This window comes from Chrysemys picta, chromosome 2 (genome assembly GCF_011386835.1).
Source record: "Chrysemys picta bellii isolate R12L10 chromosome 2, ASM1138683v2, whole genome shotgun sequence".
Classification (NCBI taxonomy): domain Eukaryota; kingdom Metazoa; phylum Chordata; order Testudines; family Emydidae; genus Chrysemys; species Chrysemys picta.
The window spans coordinates 136,956,879-136,982,508 of NC_088792.1; the positions used below are offsets into that span (position 1 = coordinate 136,956,879).

The 25,630-nt window shown below is 41.8% G+C and overlaps 1 protein-coding gene across 1 annotated transcript in view; it reads left to right on the plus strand.

Moving 5' to 3' along the window:
- Window positions 1-25,630, plus strand: part of TRIO (trio Rho guanine nucleotide exchange factor) — a 431,915-nt gene that overhangs the window by 117,323 nt on the left and 288,962 nt on the right. The window contains 2 exon segments of the mRNA XM_008164380.4: window positions 11,567-11,641; window positions 25,468-25,582. Coding sequence (XP_008162602.2) covers window positions 11,567-11,641; window positions 25,468-25,582 — 190 coding nt within the window.

The window sequence follows — 25,630 nt, forward strand, 5'->3', positions numbered from 1 at the left end:
TCACCCCTTGTAGTACTGCTTGTGTCTCATTCAACTGTTATGGCTCGTTATCAAATCAGTTTGTAAGCATTTTGGAACAGGGACTGTCATTCTGGTTTGTACAATGTCTCAAATATGTTTTAAAATCACTCCTGAGCACTTAAGAACAGCTGTCATAAGAGCAACCACTTGTCTGTCTCAGCCCCTCACATCTGTCATGCTCTTTCTCCTTTGTCTCTAAATATTTTGGTGTGTTAATTATCTTAAGGTTTCTGAAACAAGATAAAACTTGAATACCTTAAATTAATTGTTACTTTGAGGTTTACAAGGCAACCTATCACATTGCTTCAGTGTACTCTTGGAGTAGTGCAAATTGTTTGCGGCCACTGTGTGGTGTCTCTGAGTTCTCCTCACCGTCTCACATACAGTTGGTACTAGCAAGGGAACAGTGAATTTTATACCGTCCAAAACAATTGAATCACAAAACGGATATCAGACAGTGTGCATTTGTACTTAGCACTCGGTTGGGGTTTTTTTTGTTTCTTGTTTTTTGCTAAGAGCTAAAAAACTGGCAATAAATTCCATTCTCTATTGTGTTGAAGTAGTTCCAGGCTGTCCGTTCTAATTTACATGCATGTCTGTGAGTCACATGCAGCCCTGCAGTCTGACGAATAAAGTGTTGTCATAGTGCAGGATATTCCCCCCAGGTTGTGTGGGGAGGGGGGTGCATGGGTTAGGGAAGTAAGGTATCTGGAGCAGCAATCATGATGAGCAGTTGAAGGTTTGATGGTGTAATGTCTTGTGACTGGTGAGTTGTCAAGCCTGACCAGAGCTGATTTAGTCAAAAGCACAACGGCCTCAGTGCTCTTGAAGTCTCCTAAAAGTTGAGGATAGTATTTTAATGTTAACTTATAGACCTCTCTTGGGGTACGTCCAGACTACCCGCTGTACCGGCGGGTAGCAATCGATCTATCGGGGATAGATACATTGCGTCTCGTTAAGATGCGATATATCGATCCCCGAACGCGTTCTCCGTCAACTCCGGAACTCCACTGAAGCGAGCGGCGGTAGCGGAGTCGACGGGGGAGCCGCAGCCATCGATCCCGCGCCATGAGGACCCAAGGTAAATTGATCTAAGATACTTCGACTTCAGTTACGCTATTCACGTAGTTGAAGTTATGTATCTTAGATCAATTGCCCCTCCTCCCCCCTCCCCCTCCCCAGTGTAGAGCAGCCCTTAATTTGACCAGTGTGGCTGGTGAAATTAAATGTAGAGGTATGTTTCTGATTAAATTGTTCTCTTTTCATTCCACTGTAACTACACGTTAGAAAACCTAGAGGTGGCTACCATTAAACAGTCCAACTTTGAATGTGTGATCAAACACCACTACATGGATACTAAGGTATATGATGTTTGGTATGTTGCACCACTTGTTGAATGTCCTTACACAATATTCAGAGACTAAGTGAACCGAACAGGATGACATTTTGTGTATGTTTTTTTGGCAGAGAGGAATAACAGTGACATTTGTTTTTAAATACAACCTGTTAGTCATACTTAAAATTCTGATGGTGTCCTCTGAGCTGTGGGATTGCCAGCACATCCATTATAAATTGCTCTTTCCAAAGGGTGGACAATGCTGGTACCTTTAGACTGAAACTTGGGAGGAAATAGTAAAATTGCATCCCTTAGTGAGTACCCTTGAAATCTGCCTTTGAACTTTGCTGAAGTTCCAAAGATTTGGTTACTTCTGTACTACCTGAACCGATACATTATAGGCAATATCTAGAACTCTGCTAAAAGAGAGCAATTGAGATAACTAAGGCAGTTGGCAAGTCAGGGATGACCACTATATATTGCAGTAAAAAGGGTTGCTGGAACACTTTGTAAACTCAAGAACACAACCACGAGACTTTCTAGATATACCTACAGTAAAATGAGACTAATGGCTTCTAGTCCTGAGAAACATGGCAACTACCATCCACGTTTTCATAGTTTTCTCGTTCATTATTATAGATTTTTACTTCTTGAATTCAGACACTGTTGCCAAATATTCACTTGTTTCAGACACTATACATGAGTCCACAACACAGTTTTCCCGCCTGCACTTCACAAGTCACACTAATACCCACCATTGCTGACTATTTGAGATGGAATTAAATTATCCTAGAAATTCTTTATCCAGGTCAGAGTTAAGGCATGGAAAATCTTGCAGTGCTACTTGTTTTGTAGCTAGTTGACAAACATCTCCCAAGCAGTCACTGTGGTATATTTCACAAGCACTGCCTTAATTAAACTTAGAATGAAATGACCACTTCAATTGTGCTTGAAATAACTTTTTTTGTGGAATAAAAGGCTCTTTAGGTATCCGCCTTGGTGTATTTGCACATCGCTATTGAAAAACACCAGTGAAGTCCAGCATAATGGAATATAGTGCCTAAGTGGGAGAATGATGCTCTTTTATTGTCATTTAAATAAATGATAAGAAGGGACATGTGAAAAGAGCTGGAGCTTTATAATACTGTCAGATAGCAAGCAAATGTTTATATAATAAAACGGGTTGTCAGAGAGGAGGGAGGGCTGTGATCAAAGCTCTCTGCTTGGTCTATGGAAGGAACAGTAATGAAGTGGTATAGACCATGAGTAGGAGTCAGTGAATTTCATTACTCTTGACTCACCTGCCCTTTTTAAATCTTTCAATAGGCAACTGGAAATTAATTTCTCCCCAAGATGTAACTTTCTGGGGAGTCATTTTGGTTGCTTCACATAACTGTACTAATGGCACTTAACATTATGTATTTTATCAAAAAATGCAGAATACACAGAACTGAACCATAGGTGTTAAGGTCTGGTGGTCAGTGTGTCACTTTGTTTCTACAGTTTCTATTTGCAACCATTTGAGTTCTTAAGCAGAAGAAAAGTTGAAGGAAATAAAATCTAGTGTTAGAGCAAGTTGCTTCTCTTTGCTCACTGCACCTGGGGAATTGCCTTTAGAGATGAGAATTTCACTAGACTGTCTCATTGAGCACACTGAAGTAGACTTGCCCCAGCTTGTGATCCCACTTCACCCACAGAAGTGAGAATTCATCTTTCTAGTTTAATGTACTTTTGAGAGAGCTAACGAGATAGGCTTTAAATGTTCTCAATCTAATTGTTTGAGGCTTCTGCTGATTTAAAAAATAAAATCTGTTCTTCAAGCTTCTTGAAAGGCTTTAAAAATATATTGCCTCTACAAAGGAGATGCCTTTTACAGATGGCCATTTTCTGTCACTAATTTCTTTTGTTACCTTGGAGACGGAGCACACGTATAAGATCAGACTTCGAGCCAAATATGTATTCTAGGTCTCTTATCAAACTTATTTTAGACCCTATTAAATTATATGGAAATTTCCTTTAATATTTTCAGGTATGATATGAGACTACTTCTTCACGTCCATGTAAATCTGAAATTCCACAGCCTGCCCTGGTGGAAAAGGGAGAAGACCGTGTGAGAACTGGGAATGAAGCTTTCTTCTCAAAGTTTCTCCCACACTCAGTATATACCTTATTCAGCTGTAGGTTTATTAATATATTTATTTTCTTTCTTTCTCTTTTACTAAAGAACTCGCTTCTGTTTGTTGGGTAATCCAGGTATAGGTTAGGGAAACAAATTGAGTCATATTTTATAATCTCACTGGAATATTATCCAGGTGAATTAACTGATCCATATTTAGCAAGAGACATACCTCTTCATAGGGAATAATTTTGCTTTTGGAATTATGTAATAGTATGTAGACAAAGTTTTGTTGAAAAAATACAGAAAGACCATTCTGGAAATCGTAGTTCAGGTTTAAGGTGCTCATTACTCATTACTGTTCTTGCTGTGGAGTTACAGGTGAGTTGAAAGGAAACCTACGAAGCTTAACTTGTTTTTCTCTTTTTCTATTGACTAATTATTACTTGAAATTTAAAACTGAAGCTTGTCTTTAGACCAGACTAGTTTGCCTCCCCTTATGCAACTGATGTGTGTGTGTAGCTGTGAAAATGGCAGACGTTTGTCTGCTGCCTGGTTCATGTACAGCAGCAGGGTGACCTCATCCTGCTTATACACTGATGTGGAAGCAGGCAAGCAGGCTTCCCTCTCTTCTTAAGAAAGTGCATGGTGCAGTAGAATTGAACACCATTAGAGCTAAATGTTGTGTTCCATGTGAAATGGTTTTCCACACATTGTGAGTGGTGCCAGCTAGCTTCCAGATTTGCAATAGAGAATTGTAGAATAGCAAATGACAGTGACAGGATTTAGATTTCTACAGTGTAAGAGAAAGGAGTAGTACACACCAGGGTGGATAAAAATCAATGATTAAAAAAAAAAATTTAAAAAATTGGATTTTTTCATTTAAATTGGATTTTTTGGATAGGATTTTTCCTCAAAAAGCATTTTATCTAAAGATAGTTTTAATTAAGATACATTATAACTCAAAGATATCTCGTCATGGAATGGGGATTATAAATTCTAATTCTATAGTATGAGACAATATATTCGTGTAATGTTTAAGAAAATTTTTGTAAATGTGTTCCAATAGTTCATGGATTAGGGACCCAATCTTATGGGGTTCCAGGGGCTTCTATATAGATCAGGGGTCAGCAACCTTTCAGAAGTGGTGTGCTGAGTCTTCATTTATTCACTCTAATGTAAGGTTTCGCGTGCCAGTAATAAATGTTAACATTTTTAGGTGGTCTCTTTCTATAAGTGTATAATATACAACTAAACTATTGTTGTATGTAAAGTAAATAAGGTTTTTAAAATGTTTAAGAAGCTTCATTTAAAATTAAATTAAAATGCAGAGCCCCCCGGACCAGTGGCCAGGACCCGGGCAGTGTGAGTGCCACTGAAAATCAGCTCGCGTGCCGCCTTTGGCATGCGTGCCATAGGTTGCCTACCCGTGATATAGATTATTTAGGTTAATCTTTCTAACTACCCAATGCGACTCAGTGCTCAGTCTAGAAGATACCATCAGAGATGCTTAGTTTTGCAGTTTTCAAATTGTGGATTCGTGTCTACAGAGGTAACATGCGTGTTAACAGCAAAAATGTTGTTAAATAAATAATATATAGAGGTGAGAAATAACAGACCTCAACCCTATTGTCCCTCTGCAAATTTGTGTACACAGAGTCAATCCCTTATCTCTCTCTAAAAGTGCAAAGTTTCAAAAAGTTCAATGAATAGATCAGGGGTCGGCAACGTTCGGCACGCGGCTTGCCAGGGTAAGCACCCTGGTGGGCCGGGCCAGTTTTATTTACCTGCTGACGCAGCAGGTTCGGCCGATCGCGGCACCCACTGGCCGCGGTTCACCGTCCCGGGCCAATGGGGGCAGCGGGAAGCGGCATGGGCGAGCGATGTGCTGGGACAGGCAGTAGAAACAAAAATGAGTGTTTGAGCAGCATATTCCAGAAGTCTTGAGGTCTTTCTGAGTGTAGCCTTCATTGATTTGAGATCTACCATACCATTTTCTCACTAGAAGGGAAAACCTATAATGGCAGCAGGCCGTAAAAGAGACCCAGTTTGGGACTAAGAATTATTCAAGAAATATATGTTTGCTGATGATGTTTTAAAGAAAGTCACACCAGTGGAAATCACTTAAGCACTTGGATTTAGAGACTGTTGAAATGATGATATCACTTTTAACAGCAATAGCTTCTTCTGCCGGTGTAGAAAGAATATTTTCTTCTTTGGATTAATTCATTCCAAATTGAAAAATCGTTTGGGACCTGAAAAAGCACGAAAGCTTGTTTTTCTTTTCCAGACTATGAACAAATAGGAAAATGAAGGTGGAGACGACTGAGTTAGCTGCAGAAGCCAATATTTTAATTTTCTCATGTTGACCTGGCTGACATAGTCGATTTAATTGTTTTTTAAATATTTCATATAACTATTTTAGTTGAAAACAATTTTAACAAAAAAAATCTGATTTTAAAAAACATGAATGTTTAATTAAATTCAAAAATTCATATGCTTGCTTTGTTAAAATATTATATGTTTGCTGTTGAAGAAAAGAATCCAGAATACATAACGTTGTTTTAGTTAAATAAAACAATTTAAATGTCTGTCTGGTGATGTTCTCCTCCTAATACAGCATGGTAAGAAAATCCTCCAAATATTAATGAATAATGTGTTGAATTGCAGATTGTTCACCTCCCAGTGATTTCATAAATATCTGCTTCAATTACCTTTGGTAAATGAAATAACCAAACAATCATTCATTTTCTGATATAGCTGTAAAACTAATCTGAAAAGTTTTCAAAATAAATCACTTTAAAAATGTATAATGTGTACCTTCTAAAAATGAAAGCTACATCTATCTCTGAGTTGTGAAGAATACGTATTAAGGTTATAACAACCAACAAGAATGCACTTCTATGTAGAAATTCATGATTAAATCGAGTTTTCCTGACTAGTGATTTAAATCAGTTTGATTTGAATCAAATCCACCCTGGTACACACTGCTGAACTGTTCTTTTTAGTGGTTTCCCCTTTGGTGGGCATTTTTCTCCAAGTGATTTAAGGTGCACACAACCTACATTTTAAGTAATGGGCTGGCTGGCTCTATCTGTGCTGTTTTCCAATGTTGTCATATGGCTGTATAAAATTCTTAGCACAGGAAGTGGTCTCTTAATCATCAATTAAACATCTCTCAAATGTCCTTCAGTAATTGCAAGGTGTGTGGTACTTGATTATTTGCTTTATGTCCTCAGAGTTCCTTCAATTCCACATCACCTCAGTATTTTGATACCATAGTGGTGATAGGGGGCCTGAGAAGTTCAAGCAAAAGTTATTTTCCCCCTACACTTATATTCAAATATTAGAAGATTTTTTTCTGAGTGTTTACCTAATTCTATAAAATGTAAAGTATATTAGTATGACTTCTGGTAAAGCAAGAGGAAGAGGACCTTATTGAATTCCACCATCCTTTAGACCCTGATAGCTATCTAAATTCTCTGACTACATGATTTAAATAAAATGTAACAAAAACTAGGGACCTACTAGCTAACAGTAACTAACAAAAAAAGAAACATGAAATGGCAAATTGGTGTTAAAAATAAATAGTCAACTTCACAATTATTTGAAACGAAAACCCACGTTAAATCTTGGTATTTTTGCTTGTGTAAAACCAAAAGAAATTATAAATGAAGCTGCTCTTTGTTACTCTTTTTCTTAATGTAATTTTACTACTTCTCATTAAAATCAGGTATTCAGCAAGCCAGAAATTGCTTTGTATTAGCTTTGAGTGGTGAAAAACTGATGTAGAAATAGTGTGCAGTGTATTAAATAGAGACTTTATACAGGCAAATATTGTGTTGAATGGCTGCAAATGCTATTGTATGAGAAATGAGATCAGCTTCAGAATTCCAGTCATACATTTTTTCTTAGACATGCTTGAATTAGAAGTCCATTCTTCAGTTAAAGCTCTCAATGCAAGTATATACATATAGAATTGCTTCTACATCTCAAACCTTTGTTTGCTTGAACACTATGCCACCTTGTGCTTCTCGAAATCCTCTGAATACGCAGGCACTGCAGTGAAAAAGACAGCAGCAGCAACTGCAGACTGGCCTGGTTTGAAAGGATGACATCACCTCCATTAATGTGTGATAAAGACTGCTGGCTCAGAGGTTGCTGAGCTGTGTAGAGATTGGTGCAGATATTTTTGGCACTGCTCTTGAGTACGTTCAATGACTTTCTTCAATAAGTCTTACTAAACCTACAAATCATAAGTGCTTTGTAGTACAATTAACCTTAAAAAAGATAATGTTCTGCTTTATTTATTGGCATGATCACTCCCCCATGGAGTTAAAAAGAGCACATGCTCTTTCCTTTCTTCCAGCACCCTCTCACCCAAATATAACTCCTGCTGTCTTTTGCCTTCAGTAAATTCACCATTGTAGAACAGGCACAGAAATAGGCCCTTAAGGGGACAGGAACATGAAACTCGTACACCATGAGCCTTTAAAGGCACAATCAGCTGCAGTGAGTAAATCTCGGAGGCCCCAGTTTAGCAAAGTGCTTAATCTAGTGCCTAACCTCACTAGCCAGTCATTGAAATCAGTGGGATTATACACATTCTTAGGTATCTAGTGGAATTGGAACCTAAGGCAGACTCTTAACATACAGAACTAGCCCCACACAATAAGATTATTTCTGCATGAATTTCTATCAGATAAAACAATGTTTTTCACCTTAACCTTAATAAAATCAGCATCTTAATTGGTCCAGTGGGGCGGGTGAGGGAGTGGTATACAGAACCCACAGCAGGTTTAGGGTTGATAACTCAGAGCATTACCAAAGAACTCTGCCTCTTGAAAAAGAGGCTGAGGAATACTATCACCTTTCTAGAGCTGGTGGTAATGGTGCTATTGCAGAATAAATGCATTTACAAACATGCTGGGAGACTTTTTTTTTTTTCCATCTAAAGCTGCTGGCCTTACTCTTGTCCCCAGTAGAGGTACAGCTGTCGTAGGGGGAGTTGGATATATCAACAAAAAGTTGCTACATGGAATTACTGACAGCCCAGAACATGAGTGGCTCCCTTGAGCAGCTGCAGCCTGTGGGACCTGTGATGCTCAAGCAAGGATGTAAAACTTCAAACCATGCCCCCACGTTAGTTTGAATGTGGAACAGCTCTGTATCTAGGAATGCTGACCTGTAACCTATCGATACCATGTGTGATCCGAAGAGTGAGAGTTGCTTTGTGGCTGTATTGGCTTATTGGGCCGTAATCTGAATGTTTTGATTAACTTTTAATGGTGGCTTTTGGAAGAACAAGGAGGAGAGCAAGACAACAGCTCTAGATAAGCAGCCTCCTGATAAATTTGGAGGCAGTTACAAAACACTGGCCAAATAATTAGTGGTGAAGGTGCTATTTCCCAGCTCCCGCCCAGCTCTTTCGCCAAGGCTGGGAGCCTAGAGATCAAAGTGATTCTTAACAGTTAAGACTTGGGGGCAGGGCGGGGGGGATTGTCAATGAGTTCTTCCTGGGGACAACAACTGACATGTCATGCAGGAGTGTCTGAAGTAGAGGCCTTCCCAAGCTTCCAGGAGGGACGGTAGGCCTTAGGGAAGACAGGCCTCAGTATTGTTTTTGGTTTAAGATCTGTCTCTGAAATGTGTTGGTACTAATTAAAAATACACGGCATTAAGAAGGATGTGTGGTCACTGGATACCACTGGCCATAGCTCTCGAGGAGAAGAAATGCACATACTGAACGTAAGGCATGCCTCCTTAGGTAATCACAGTTAGTATTCAGGGACAACAGCCTAAGTCCCAGTCTCGATTCCATTCTGAGATTATGGCTTGAGAAAGAGACAAGAAAGGGCCAGAAGACTAGTCACAGTTAGCAGGGAACAACTAGCAGAAACTCATTGGAGTAAAGGCAACATCAAAGCCACCTTCCCTCACTTGGGACGAATTACCACTGGGGAGTGGGGGGCAAGAATGAGCTTGTGTAAGGCGCAATATAAGTTGCACCCTTTGGCCTTCTGTAGGATTCAAGGCCCTAGGGGATCGTGTATGTCTCATGTTTAAATCTGCATAAAATCTTGCCATTAAAATGCTGAATGTGGCTAAAAACTGGATGAATTTGGTTTTTAAAAGAATCTTTTTGAAAAGATACAATTGAAAATTATGAATTATGATTTAGTCGGGGTGTTGTTCCACCCATGGAATACCACCTGTTTTGTTGGCTTAACAGATTCTGCAAATGAGAAACTTGTTTTATCTTGTTTGCAGGTATTTCCCGAAGAGATTGCCTGTAAGGAAGCATTAATGAAGCACCTTAAACAAATTTCTCTTCGCAAGATAGAGTACTCTAAGCACTATGTATGTGGTTGACTGGAAAATGAAAAGGGGGATAGAAGAAGGATGCAAACAGATTTCTAGCTGCAGGCCATGGGGTGGCATTACTTTGAATGCTGGACATTTACAAAGGGGTTTAAGATGAATCATCCATGAGACTTAAAATGTCACTTGCTCTCCATGGAGTGAATGCTTTTTTCCCCCCATCTAAACATGCAGGAACTTGAGTATGTCTCTGCTGCAGCTGGGAGCATGCTTCTCAGCTCAGGCAGACCGTTTCACAGTAGCTCTGCTCAAGCTAGTGCATTAAAATCAGCAGTGTAGCTAGGGGTAGCTCAGGTAGCTTGGACTTGCTTGAGTACAAACCCACCCATACCCCCGGGGTACATACTCGGACAGCTACCCTGAGCTGCCACTTATGCTACCCCAGCAACACTGCTATTTTTAGTGCACTAGTTTGAGCAGAGCTAGTGTGTTTGTGTATATGAACTAGGAAAAGCACTCCCAGCTGCAGTGCTAGTGCTAGTCCAGTGCTGAAAGTTTTTCTAATTTGGTGGAAACTGTTAAACAAATCTGTTTTTTATGCTGACTTGCAGCAATTTCTTAAAATATGATTTTTTACTTCTGTGGATATAAATGGAATATGTAACACTACTGCTTAGAATAGTCTAGCCTCCCCATCCCTATCCTTTCTAAACAAGAGACTACACAAATGTCTTGACAACTCAATTATATCCTTATGAAGTTTCTCTGTAGTCTTCTAAGACTTATTGGTACTAGCTTCTAAGTGACAGAATGTATTGGCACGTTATTTGAATTTTTTATTCTGGTAAGCTTTGCAACAATGAATGGAATTCCTCATTGAATGAGGAGGAAGTAGTAAAACTACTTGCTAAAGGCCAGTTGACAGCTGTTTGGTGTAATCAGAAATTGCTGGACCTTTGGATCATCTCAAATCTCTTTTTGTGAGCCCTGGCTTGTAAAAGGTGGAGATGAATGAATATTCACTAGTTTTTGCAAAGTACTCCTAAGGTTCACACCAGTAGAAGCCAGGACCTAGAAAGGAATCGGCATGTAAGATACCTTTATTTTTGCTTATGGAGGTGTTTTGAAAATGGTGTGTAAAGTAGTGCGTAGGTGACTGAAATTCATTGCTTGCTGCCTTGAAGGATTCATGCCATTAGTTGCATATCAGACTTCTGTTTGCTGGAAGAGGAAGTGAAAGTCTGGTATCAGAGCACCATTCAAAATGAGAGCTAATAAATTAAGTATCAGAGGGGTAGCCCTGTTAGTCTGGATCTGTAAAAAGCAACAAAGAGTCCAGTGGCACCTTAAAGACTAACAGATGTATTGGAGCATAAGCTTTCGTGGGTGATGAAGTGGGGTGGGTATTCTACTAAATTATGTTGACCTTTCTTTTTATCTACTTTGAAAAAGCTTAACTTAAGTGCTTCATCTTCCATTAAGGGTTGCCTACTGACCATGTTGTTATATTACACGTATACACATTTCTCAAGTGATCATCCGTGTATTTACATAGGTAAAATTTTATAGGATAAAAATGGAGTTTACAAAAGATTCTAACTTTATTGAGATCTCATTAATAGGTTCAAAAGAACTTAAATAAAGTTGTAGGCTTCAAGATAAATTAAATAAGGTAAATATTTCCTTATGTATTTAGGTAGATGGGATTTGAAAGCCTGCTTACATTGCATATCAAACCACCGACTTATTTCCTCGTTTCTTGTGTGTTCCAGGGTTTCGCAAAAATGATGAAATGAAGGCTATGGAAGTATTACCAATTTTAAAGGAAAAAGTTGCCTATCTTTCAGGTAAAGTCTTACTCTTACTAACATGCATTGTATTTTTAATTGAAGTGTTTGACAGCCACAGGAAAAAAACACTAGTTTACATGTCCACGAAATACCAGGTAAAACTGTCTACCAGCGTTAAATATTTGTATGTCTCAACACCTGTACAATAAGAACTATCACATAATTTTTTTGCCAGTATTTATCTTTGTACAATGACATGAAATTAAAGTATCACTGGCAACTTGTTTTACACAATAGATTACTTGATTTTTCCACTTCACTCAAAATGCTTTTCCCTTCCTCTGTTTTTCCCTGTCTTATGAGCCTTAAATTTGTTCTCTGCTTGGGAACGTGGTAAAATAGCACAAGTGTGTTGACCAGTTCACTGGGTTGTGTGTTTGACCTGTAAAGCCTTCGTCACTAGTTGATCAAGAGACAAAATTGACGAGCGTTGCATTGAGAGAAGCTTAATTCCCCCTCCCCCCGATGTCTCCAGTATACAATTGGAGTTCAGAACTGGCTAGTCTACAAACTAGTGGAAGGATTTAAAAGTGTGGTTTAGATTCACAAAGACATCAGCTGTTTGGTGTTAACCTGCACATTGATAGGTAACCTTCCTTAAAGGAATGCTGACCGTCTCTTAATTTAATGACATATTCCTGTGAACTAGGCTATGGCTGTGACTTCATTCTGAGTTAAATGCTTTAAAAGCTGTTGAGATTAAGAAGCAGCAGTCTCTCTGCCCATAATCCGTAAATGACAAATCACTTGCAGAGGACAGTTTCAGCCTTGATTTTTTTTTTTTAGGTTAATAGTGTGTTAAAACTGCAGAAAGGTCTTTATTTGTAAATATTCAGACACACAACAGTGCCTCAGATTGGGCTAGCGCTCATTGGCATGGTGTAGCGGCACCTAACACAGTGATGCTGCTGTTTGTTTTTGAGAGTATGGGTCATGGGACTTTGCTCTCCCTCTCCCCTGTTTTGTGTTTTTTCTCAAAAGGCATTGGTTCAGTGAAGCCCAATAACTTGAGTCTCCCCCTAATAGGAAGGGGTTTTTCTTATATTAAAACAAGTGTACATCAGTGGTGCATGCATTAATTACTGAAGGCTACTTAATGATCTTTGTCACCTTCCATTATTCATCTGCATACTTCTTCCCCCAGTGTTCAAGGAAAAACTGTAAGCACTTGGAAGTAGGTCTCTGTCATGTGCCATAAACTTTTATGGCATAGTGTAAATAGAATATCCAGGTGTCACTCTAGTGAGTTAGTGGGAACAACATGACTGCAAAACATTTTTCAGTCATATTCCTCAAGAAAAAGGTAGAAAAAATGGGCAGCCCCCTGGCAACTTGGAAATGTTTGCTAAATGGCTATTGGGAATGGTACCTTGCTGCTTTTTATAGTGGAGTAGTGTTAATATGGCTTATCTGAAACCAGAGAAAATGGGATGGTTCCGGAGGAGCTTGCTTAGTGTCACGTGGGCCCATCCTGTGTTTTTATGTTGGTGTAAATGTGAAAGGATATGCAACAAATCACAACATAGAGGATTCTAAATGTATTATATCAGGTATAAGAACTGCGCATTTCAGTACCCAGGAAAATTAGGGTGAGAAAAAAATATTGACTTACTGGTTTATTGCAGAAAAATGCAATTAGCAGCTTTTCAATAGATTCTGTCGTTATAGGTGCTGTTAGTTTAGCTGGTAAAACTGTATCCAGCTTCTCTGAAATTTATTTGCAAGGGACTATATCAGGTCATTATATTAAACCATTAAGATTTAAAAATAGTACATACACTAATATATAAGAAATTTGAGAACACGGTATAAGTTCCTGAATAAGATCAGTACTGGAAATGTAATAGTTCTGTTAAATCAGTTCACTAATAGGCATACTACATTTTTGCATTCCTTCCTAATTGGTTTCTTAGAGTTGGCAAGCTGTTAAACAAGCTTACTATTAATAGTCAAACACATCTATGTACAGAAGTGACAAATAGTGAGAAAAGGCAGTAATTCTGTATAGAGTAAGTACTTCTGGTACAGAACAATCACACGAGAAAGGTTATTGAAAATCTCAGTGAGCACCTCAGCTTCTGGGTGCCTTTTCTTCTCCTATCCCTCTCCCCCTGTCCATGGATCTTAAAATATTTCTCAGCTTGAGGTGCATTAACATTTGCACAGTAGATAGCAGCAGACTCTGGAAGATGACGGTAGCAATTTACTCTTGGTTGACATCATTATGCTTTCCTCTATAACAAAGTCTTCAAACATAGCTAGAAATCAGAGCTTGGGTTCTGGAGCTACGTATGATTTGGTTTTTAAGCAACTGCTATGACCAAGAAATAATGAAATAATCAGGGCCCCGATGATAACCTTTTTACAGACGGGAGTGACTGCCCTAGAATAACCCAGAAAGTTAATGGCATAACCAGGCACAGAACATGCGAGCTCTGACTCAGGTTCCCACAAAGCTGTAACCATCTCTGTTCAGTACTGCAGATAAAAACGTTAACATACTGCAGATGTCTCAAACTGAGGCACGAGATGAAGTGACTCATTGGAGGTTTTCCAGTGAGTCAGTGCATTTGTATAGTTCGGATTAGAATATATCCAGACCTCATATCCTTTACTCTTACCATTAGTCTGCTATCCCATTATACATAGTCTAGCAGCATTGCTTAGAATCCAACTTTTTACCAGATGATTTAAATATTAACTATGACTGTGCTCTTGCTGGTCTTAACCAGTCTTTTCTAATTTAGGAATACACTTGGCACTCATATTACAGTGATGGAACTTTGTAATCTTGAATGTATTTATCCTGTCAAACACCTTTGTGAGGTAGTGAGGAAGTACTATTACCTTAATTTTACAGGTAAGGAATTGAGGCACAGAGACTAAATGACTTGCCTAAGGATACACAGGAAGTCTGTAGCAGAGCAGGAAATGGTCCCTTGGTCTCCTGAGTCCCTGGCTGGCACCCTAATCACTAGACAACCTTCCCCAAAAATATCTTAGTTTCACATCAAAAACAAAACCTATTAACTTACTCTTCTCTTCAAGGGTATCCCTGAAGACCGCTGCTGCTTGTCAATGAGTTGTATTGGTAAGGTTTTGTGCAAATTGGCATTTCCTGAAAAACTTAAACCCATCTGGAGTCTGTTGGCAAGGCTGCTCTTACATACTACCACTTGGAAGAAGTGATGCATGCCCACTGATTCTGGCTGGGAAAAAAATCAAACGAAAGACAATACACATCTCTCTCTTCACAGGCAGAGGAATTTGGTGTCTGTGGATTAATATTTATTTTTAGTTTATATTACTAAAATAAAAAATCCAAGTTTTACTGCGGAGAGCATTAACTACCTTCTGATGAGAGCTCCTTAAACTCTGCAATTTTTTCTTGGGGGTGCTGGACTTTGCTTGGGGTTGAGAGAGGTAGTAATCTTTACTGGCAACAGTAGGACTCCATTTTGAGTTGCACCTACATTTTGAAACATCATTTTGAGTCAGTCTTGCTGATGATCCAGATACTATCGAGGAGGGCAAAGAGGCTATGTAACAGTGGTTCACATCGTATTTACCCTTATGGGCTGCTCTTTATGGATTATGTGGGCCGCATCCATGATATATACTATCTGTGTGGCCCTGAGGAGGTCATATGGACCGCAGCTGTGTGCTGACTGGGCCGTTGGTTGAGAACCACTGCTTGAGCCTGGCAGTTGAGTTTAGCTCTAGAGCTTGTTTGAGCTTAAACAGCTTACTCTGGTCCTGAGGGCTGACAGATACCGGCTAGGGGTTGCAGCTATAAGCCCTTGTACCCTTTGAGGGGATTTACAAAAGGGTGTTTATTATGCAACTGTTGACTTGTAAATTACACATTTCTAGTAACTTGATTCCCATAGGATCTTAACTTTAAAAATCACTTATTTTTCTGCGTGTTTAAGGGACTCTTGATTTTTAGGTCCTCTCTCCTACACTGCACATGGCTACACATGGAGCTCTTCACTGGTGTTCTTGTAGCAGTGTACTTCACTGGCAAAGTGCTCCTAGTAGGCTTCACTTTGTACTGATGTATTAAAACCACCTCCATGGGCTCAACATAAGCTAAATCAGTAAAAGCACAGTTTTGCCTTAACTGCGTCTACGCTGGGGATGACTTCTGGCACAGCTGTGTTGGTCAGCGATCACTTATCTGCACACCTCTGACCGACATATCTATGTGAGCAGAAGTCTGTAGTGTAGACGTGCTCTATGATCCATAGCATTATATTCGATGTGCAATGTGACAGACTAACTCCTTTTGGCCTGAAAATGCTCATGTTTAATCTCAGGCCAGATCTGTGCTAGAAACGTTACCTGGTTTAGTAATATCAGTGAGGGGAGAGGGGTTTGGAGTATTTTTGTTTTTTTACAACATATTTAATTGACGAGCCCTACTGTATATGCAGTTACATCAGCATATAAGTACTTTTGCCTGTATAACATACTTCACTTGGGGAACCAGTATAACCTCTACTGCAAAACACTTTTTTACACTAGGAAAGTTTGCTGGTATAGGTATCCTTATATAGGTATATCAGCAAACTTTTTTTTAATGAAGACTAGGCCTCAGAGGAGTATTGTGGGAAGCTGAGAAATTATTACTTCCACAGTGCACTCTTTAGTACTTGGAGATATTCAAATTAAATGCTGTCTAAAATTAATATTTGTTACAGGGTCATAAAAAGGAATCTTAATATAAAAGTCTAATGGGGTAAACTTAATTTTGAGGGTACATTTAATTCAAATAGCCTGGTTCGGTGTCTTCAGCTATATAGAGTAAAATGCATACACATGAATTGAGACAATCTCAAGTAATATATAGGTCTAAGGTTTTTTGGTACACCTTCAGACTCAAATATTGTTTGTCAACAAATGTCTGCCAAAGCTGTTGCCAAGCTTGAGCTTTGGTTCAGATGTCTCGAGTGAGGGTTTCCATAGTCAGTGAGGCAGTATGAATAGAGGTTCTGTGGTATAAAGGGGGTAATTAAGTACAAATTTTGAATTGGCACTACAAAATGAAATTATTTTAAAATAAGCATGTTGCTGTGTAAAACAAAGAACCAGCAAATTCATTGTACAACTAGATCTTCCCTCACTTGTCCATCAAGTCCCCCTTGAAGTTCAGGGATAGCAAATAACACTCTTTCCCTCTAGTAACTGTTGCTCGAAGATACCTGTGCTTGTGTACCATTCTTAAGTATTGAAGAAAATGAATAGATTTAACCAAGATAAGGTATCTACTGTACACCTTCTCCTCCCTCCCCCCCACACGCTACATTAAAAGAACATTATTGAGGTTGCTCAAGTCAAGTGCTCAAGGAAACACCAGAATTAAGGTTGCCTGAGCAACCTTAATTTGGCCCGTTTGTACATATGCATTAGGATAGTTTTAATTACATGATCACATACTAATTTTTCCAGAGGAGTCCTGTCTCATTCAGTGCACAGGATGGATGATGCTCACTGAATGAGCAGCTATTCAATATTTTGTTTTTTCTCGTCATTGTTTTCTCGTCATTGTTCAGTGTATGGCCCAGGCCTTATTAGGTATGTTTACACTGCACACTGACCCTGGGTTCTGAGTTAGATTTGAGCCCAAGTCCCCCTTTCGTCCACACACCAATCAGTCTGACTTCCAACTTCCGAACCAAATGAGGCGCGGCGGGTCCTACAGACAAGTCTCCTTGACAATACAACACTGACTCATCCGCAGACCTTTGTGTCTGCCTGTTCCCCCTCCAAATTGACACTTTGTGCCCTGTTCCCATTCTCTCTCTTCCCCCTGCCTCCGGCTTGTCATTGCAGTCCTATTCTCTTCATCTAGGTAGTTTGTCTCCACTCCTCAGGCTTCCCATCTCAGTTCTTCTCCTTGCCCAGCCAGTCCCAATCTTCCCATCCTGGTTCTTGGTTCAGTCTCTCTTTTCTGCCCAGTCTCAAGTCACCTCCACCCACATTCTCCCACCACAAAGGCTCCCAGTCCCATTCTTCTTTCCTCAGCTGTACAATCTGTTGTCCTTAACCCCACCCTGCTGACACATTGTCACAGTCTCTTTGCCCAGCCAATCCTAGTCTCCTCTCTTCTCCCCCTTCCCCCCAGCATCTCATCTGATTTCAGTCCCTTATCCTACTCTCATTTTCCATCCCCAACTCTAATCTTAGTCTCTCTGTCCACCCAGTCCTCGCCTCCCTCCTTTAACTTTCAGTCCCCCTCTCCCACCTGCTGCGCCACACTCAATCTTGTTTTTTTCTTTCTTTTCCTAGTCTTATTTCCTCTGTCCCCCCTAGGTCTGGCTCTTGTCCCTTCTGTGTTCAAATCAGATGGCTTCCTGCTCCTCACTAAGTAGTGCAAGCAGAGGGGTCATTGACAGTGCAGGAGAGAAGGGTTTCCTGTTTGGTTCCAATGTCTGACTCGAGTATGGCCCACCTTAGCCCAAACTGCAGTTGCCAGGGAAAGTCCTGCTCAGACCTGGATTGGAGTATGCCTTGTGTGGATGGAATCTCCTGAGAACTTAATGCTAAACTCTCAGTTTCTACTGCACATATGTGAACAGCAATTTTTCAAAGGCTTATAACTTTGCCAAATGTGGGTGGATTTTCACAAAGATGGCAAAAAGTACATCCCTGACAAAGAGGCCACCCCCTTGCCAAATTTCAAGTCCCCGCTCAACAGTATGGGAGTGCTAGAGCTTCTCAAGAAAGGAGTCCGTTCAGCATGGGCAAAATCATGGTTCCTCCCTGCCCCTTCTAACTTTGTTCTCACGAACAGCTGAATAGTTTTGGCTGAAAACTTAAAACAAAACAAAACCACCAGCATGCAGCAGATATCCAGTCCAGAAAATTTCAGTCCAAATGGCCAAAGTTCAACAAAGTTGTAAGCAACTGAAGATAGGGTCTTAAAATAGAACTATCAGACAACCTTAATACTAGCCGATGCTACCCACTCTGCCTGTACATTGGGACGTGGATGCACATAATCATTTACTATAGAATGGTACTCTTTTGGTCTTCATGATTACATAAACAAAACACCATGAGTGAGTGCTGAACACTGAATCAGCATGATGTATCAGACACATCTCTAGCTACGGGTCCATAGTCCACGGGAAACCTCCCAATGGTCATAAAGCCAGTATAGCTCACTCCTAAGCTTCCTCCTGCAGCCCCTGGTGAAGGGGAGCGTTAAGTTGTCATGGAGAGAGGGTGTCGTTGGAACAGGCTGTGAAATTGCTATCTGCTGGTCGAGTTCAGAGTAGCCTTGAGACTGCTCTAATCTCCACTGGAACCAGGGCTGCCACAAACCCAGCCTGACCATCAGAGAACCATAACCAGGAATTGGGGCTTCTTTTCCGCAGGAGCTTTTCTTGTAACTATTAGCTCGTGTGCATTGCCAGTTGTATATAAACTCGCTGCTTTGATTTAGCTGAAGTACTTGATTTAATTTGAATACTGTGTAATTGTTTTCTTCCGAGAGCGTAGTGATGCATGTACTTTGATATGGGAGGGAAAGAACTGTTAACTTTTTATGTTTGACTACTGCTGGCGAGATATAGATATAGTTGCATTTCTTATACTGTTCTTAATACCATAAAAATACTATTACTGGAGGTCCAGCAAAAGCAATCTGACAGCATCTCGGAAGCAATACTGCACTGACTACAAGGTAGAGTTTAAAGTTTACACCACACAGGTATATGGCTGATCATTTTGTATACTAAATTTAATTTAAAAGAGGAGTTTCTATGTCAAGCTTAAAGCTATAAAATGAGCAATGATAGAAATGAAGACATGCAGTTAATTTTAGTGTATGAAGTGGTGCCCCATAATTAAATTTCATTGTCACTAGTAGGTGATTGGGTATACAGTTGCAATCCATTCATCAAGCAGAATTTATTTACTTTGTTCACAAAATTACGGAATAAAACCACTCGGATAAAAATGGGGGAGCTCAGAGGCAGAGCTGCTAGCCAATTATCTATATGTTTTATTGGTCCAGTCTATTACACAGTGATACAAGGATTTCACTTTTTCCAGAGTGAACATGAGGATAAATTCCTAATGAATTGACAGATTCAGCAGCTGCAGGTCAACACATGAATGTATAATACATTTATCTCTTACTGTAATGGGTACTAAAACCCTTTGTTTTCGAGTCATTTGCTTATAAAACAAAGTATATTCTGGGTAAGCCTCAGATGTCACCACGAGTTTTAGATTTTATAAACTCAAGACTTGGAGTCTCTTACTAAAAGTACTTGAAGATAGTGACAAAAATCTACAATGAAAGTCACCCCTACAATCCCAGTTCTTTTATTGCTAGGTGCGCATTGTTTGGGCTATTTCAGCTACGTTGTACTGCAGTGCTGAAGTCTAAACATTATTTAAAGCATAGTCCTAATTTTTTTTTTTTTTTTTTAGGCCTTGGATTTGTATTTCTATTAGGATGAGGATGCATCCTCACTGCAGAAAGTGTGTCTTGATGCTGTTATCATATGCACTTGCTTAAAACTCTTGATTTCAAAAGCAACACCTTAATAGCTCCCAGTAATATTTGAGTAGTTCAATGGAGCTGACAGCATGTGGTGCTGTTCTTTCTTTATAGGATGATATTACCCATAGCTGAGTTGTTCATATTTACTGTACAGATATGCAGAATAAAGCTCTCAATATGAAATTATGTAGTGTCCATGGGCTCTTCTAAGTAGGCACATGCTGATGTAATCCAACTACTTTAATTGAAGTCATTTATATTAATAGGGTATAGGCACTCAGATGGTGGGAGTATGCTGAGATCTGTAGTATTGTCTTTGGTTAAGACAACTCCCCACCCCTTCACGTTAGTCTTTGTGGTTGCACAGTCAAATGAACAAGTTTCACAGAAACTATGATTATCTGTAACTTGCTGTCAGTCATGGAATTGTAACTAACCGAAAAGCATGCAGTCGGATAGCATGGTTTGTTTGTCAGGTTTTAGGCTTTGTCTACAGTGGCACTTTCGTCGCTAAAACTTTTGTCATGCAGCGTTGTGAAAAAACTCCCCCCTGAACGACGAAGGTTTTAGTGACGAAAAGCACCAGTGTGGACAGCACTTGGTCGTCGGGAGCCACACTCCTGGCAACAAAGGTACCATCCCTCATTGGAGGTGGTTTTATTTTGTTGCCGGGCAAGCTCTCTCCTGGTGATAGAGTGCACACCTTACAACGGTGCACACCTTACAACGGTGCACACCTTACAACGGTGCACACCTTACAACGGTGTGGCTGCAGTGGCACAGCCGTGCCCTTGTAAGGTGCACAGTGTAGACATAGCCTAAGGGCATGGCTACACTTGCAAATGTAGAGCACTTTGAGTTAAACCAGCCTTCGTAGAGCGCAATAGGGAAAGCGCTGCAGTCTGTCCACACTGACAGCTGCAAGCACACTGGCGTGGCCACATTTGCGGCACTTGCAGCAGCATTGGGAGTGTGCATTGTGGGCAGCTATCCCACAGAGCACCTCTTCCCATTCTGGCGCTGTGGTTTGTGGGAAGGGGCCGGGGGATGCGGGGCATTCTGGAACATGTCCCAACGCCCTGTGATGCATTGCTTCGCATTCCAGCAATCCCTCTGCTTCCGTTCACAATTGGCGCCATCTTTCAACGTGTTTTTTTTACTGTGCGCTCTGTCTTCCCTTCCGGTCTGTGGGAATGGAACACGAACTGCTGAGGAATATGCTGACAAGTCTCGCCAGCACGTCATGTTTGGCAGTAGACTTATTCCTTAAGATCCAAAGTGACAGTGAGGACTCGGACGATGATATCGACTCGTGTAATGCATACGACACGAGATTGCTTGTGGCATTCACGGACATGCTCACCACCATGGAATGGCACTTTTGGGCTCGGGAAACAAGCATGGAATGGTGGGATCACATCGTCATGTAAGTCTGGGATGACGAGCAGTGGCTGTAGAACTTTTGGATTATAAAAGCCACTTTCATGGGACTATGTGAGGAGCTCGCCCCCACTCTGCGACGCAAGGACATGAGATTGAGAGCTGCCCTGCCGGTGGAGAAGCGGGTGGCTATTGCAATCTGGAAGCTGGCAACTCCAGACAGCTACCGATCGGTCGCTAACCAGTTTGAAGTGAGGAAGTTGACCATTGGAATCATGTTGATGCAAGTTTGCAGGGCCATTAATCGCATCCTGCTCAGAAGAACCGTGACTCTGGGTAACGTGCATGACATTCTGGCTGGCTTTGCACAAATGGGTTTCCCTAACTGTGGAGGGGCGATAGATGGGACGCAAATTCCTATTCTGGCACCACCCCACCTAGCATCCGAGTACGTTAATCGGAAAGGGTATTTCTCTGTGGTTCTCCAGGCGCCTGTGTATCACCGTGGGCGTTTCATTGACATTAAAACAGGCTGGCCCGGAAAAGTGCATGATGCACGCATCTTTCAGAACACTGGCCTGTTCAGGAAGCTGCAAGCCCGGACTTTTTTCCCAGAGCGGAAGATCACGGTAGGGGAAGTCGAAATGCCCATTGTGATCCTTGGAGACCCCACTTACCCTTTAATGCCGTGGCTCATGCAACCCTACACAGGGAGCCTTGATAGCAGCAAGGAGCGGTTCAACAACAGGCTGAACCAGTGCAGAATGACTGTGGAGTGTGCTTTTGGCCATTTAAAGGGTCGCTGGCACTCTCTGTATGGGAAGCTGGACCTGGCCAATAACAGCATCCCCGCGGTTATATCTGCATGCTGTACCCTCCATAACATTTGTGAAGGGAAGGGTGAAAGATTTACTCAGGCATGGAACTCGGAGGTTCAACACCTGGAGGCTGAATTTGAACAGTCAGAGAGCAGGGCTATTAGAGGGGCCCAGCTCGGGGCTGCAAGGATTAGGGATGCCTTGAGGGAGCAATTTGAGGCTGAAAGCCACCAGTAATGTCTGGTGCCCTGCACAGGAGTGAAGTGCAGTGGTTCCAATGTTAGTTGGAATCTGTGTTTGCTACGTATGATACACTGACTTACAGTGCCTGTTGCTTTCCTGGGCTAAGGTCTCTTTTATTTTATGCAATAATAAAGAATGTTTTCAAAGCAAAAAAATCAAATTTTTTAAAATAAAATGCATTTATTGAAAAGAAACACAACTGCTTGGGAAACAGAAAGGGCAAGGAGGTGGGGTGGGGAACGGTTCAATCACAGATTTGCATATGTCCTGTTATCATACTCAGCCTTCCTGTCTGGAGTGCTGGGCAATGAGTGCTGCACTTCAGGAGGGCAATACTGCATGGTGATGGGGGTTGAGTGCAGTGGGTAAGGGTTGTAGTTTTCAGGGCTGGGTGGTGAAGCTACAGGTGTTGAAGGCAGCTGGTGGCGATAAGAACCCGGATGTTGGGGAAAGTGGGTTGGAGGTGACATGGGGGCACAAGGGAAAGAGTTTTGGGACAAGGGCTGCAGAGGGGTCAGGCGTGATAGTGCTCCGTCCGCATGGCTACGAGCGCCTGGATCGAGTCCGCTTGGCGCTCCATGATGCTTATCAGCCGTTCCGTGCTTTGGTGCCAGCGATCCGCATTCTGCTGGCGGACCTTCCTTTCACTCTCCCGCCACTCCTGCACTTTTTGATTTTCATGCAGCATGTCCTCTTTGCTTCTACGTGGCATCTTCCTGATTCTTTGCAGCCTCTCGGCCGGTGATAACATGGGTGGCTGAGATCTCAAGGTTGCATCCGTAAAGGCAAAATGCAACACTTTACAGAGGCAACATTGTTCACACCAGACAGAGCAATGATTCCCCCGTACTTAAGAAGAGCAAGCACAGTCTACACAATAGCATAATTTGCCCGTCCCAAAGCGAGCGCACACAACCCACTGGAGCCCCAAAATGGTGAGTAAGCACAGGGTCAAGGGGGATTAATGGCTGTACTGTCGTCTGGGTTTCTGTACCTTGGGGAGAGCCAACAACTGCAGGGGGCCGTTATACTGAACAGTGTCCCCACATTTTCCACAGGCATTCGTCCTGGAAGATATCTTGTTGCTGAGGGTGACCTGGGAAGCAAGGGAGGGTCTTCTACTACAATGCAGCTTCTGCCCTGGCCCATATGCAGCTTACCTGTGTGCAGCAATGGTTCCCCTGCCCTTCATGGCACAATGGCGTGGACATGTTAGCCTGACTGGGACAAGGACCACAGTGGTTCTCCCACGAAACCTGCGCAAGCTCATTGCCCAAGTTCTGGTTGAGACCTTTGAAGAGGTCACTGAGGCTGATTACCGCGATGTGAGAGAGCACATCAACGCTCTATTCTGCATGCATGCAGCCCTAGCCCTCTTCGCCCCAAGAGCCCGCACTGGATAACTTTCTTCCCAAAATAAAAGCCGCTTACTGGGAACCTCCTCTGGTGTTTGTCCTTCTCCAAGCACAGGCCGCTGCGACTGGCTACCTTCCTCCTGGCTTGAGAAGAGCTCCTGGCTGCATGCATCTAGGGATGCCGGGGTGTCTTCCTCCTCCTCAGCACCCTTGCTCCCGCTTTGCTCCTTCTCCTCCTCCTGGCTTGTTGGACTGGGCTCTGAAGTGTCCATGGTGGTCCTCTGAGTGGAGTGGGGATCACTGCCCAGTATCACGTCCAGCTCTTTGTAGAAATGGCAGGTCGTGGGGGCAGCACTGGAGCGGCAGTTTGCCTTGCGGACTTTGTGGTAGGCATTCCGCAGCTCCTTCACTTTAACCCTGCGCTGCAGAGCGTCCCAGTCATGGCTCCTTTCCATCATGTCCCTTGATATCTGCCCGAAGGTATCGTAATTCCTATGGCTGGAGCGCAGCTGGGACTGCACAGCTTCCTCCCCCGAAACACTGATGAGGTCCAACACCTCACCATTGCTCCATACTGGGGATGACCTGGTGCATGGAGGCTTGGTCACCTGGAAAGATTCGCTGAGAGCACTCCACACCTGGCTGAGAAAACAGGAAGGGAATTTTCAAAATTCCCAGAGAATTTAAAGGGCGGGTCTGACGGTTGGTCACCTCAGGGCAGGGCAGTGCAGTTCAAACTGATGATCAGAGTGGCTAGAACAGGCATTGTGGGACACTTCTGGAGACTGGTCAGAGCGCATTAACAGACCAGGGCATCCACACTGGCTCCGCGGTGCTCCAGCGGGGGCGCGTGACACGTTATTCTGCTCACCAAGGTGGAATACCAGGAGCGCTTTAGCTGCGGAGTCAGAGCGCTCTATGTGCCTTTCCAGTGTGGATGGGTTGTGAGTTAGAGCGCACTGGGCTGCTTTAATGCGCTCTAACTCGCAAGTGTAGCCATGCCCTAAGTGTGTCTTTTGGGAAATTTTTAAACTGGTTTTTGGCTTTAGAAGAATCAGTTACACAAAGCCAGCTATCTTAAATTCTCTGAGAAGCACACATTAGGTGCTGATAACCTCCACTCCCCCCATAAGCAAATACACCAAACTGTGAGCAGTAGGTAAGGTTGTGTGGATGACTCCCTGACATTCACATCCTGTGAGCTGCCAGGGGATCAGGCACATCATTGGCTTGCAGTGATGAAAATAGAGGAGCATGGTGTTGGTCGTCCTGACCCCAACAATTTGTTATTTAATTAAAATGGTCTTTTGACCCACAGCCTTGGGTGATTCTGTTTAGTAAATTTTAAATCACATTTTCTTTCCAAGTGGACATGCACACCTATTAGAAAGAGGCCTTGGTTCTTTTCTAAGTGCAGTCTGATTGTAAACTCTCCAAGGCAGGGACTCTTGTTGGTTTGTTGTGTTGTATAGTATGCTTTTGGCACTTATCACAAATCTTGTTTTTCAGGTGGCAGAGATAAACGTGGAGGCCCCATTCTAACATTTCCAGCTCGCAGCAATCATGATAGAATACGACAAGAGGACCTTAGGAGACTAATATCATACCTAGCTTGTATCCCTAGGTAAGAACCAATCACATTACACTGTTGGTTAGTGAAACTGTTGGTTAG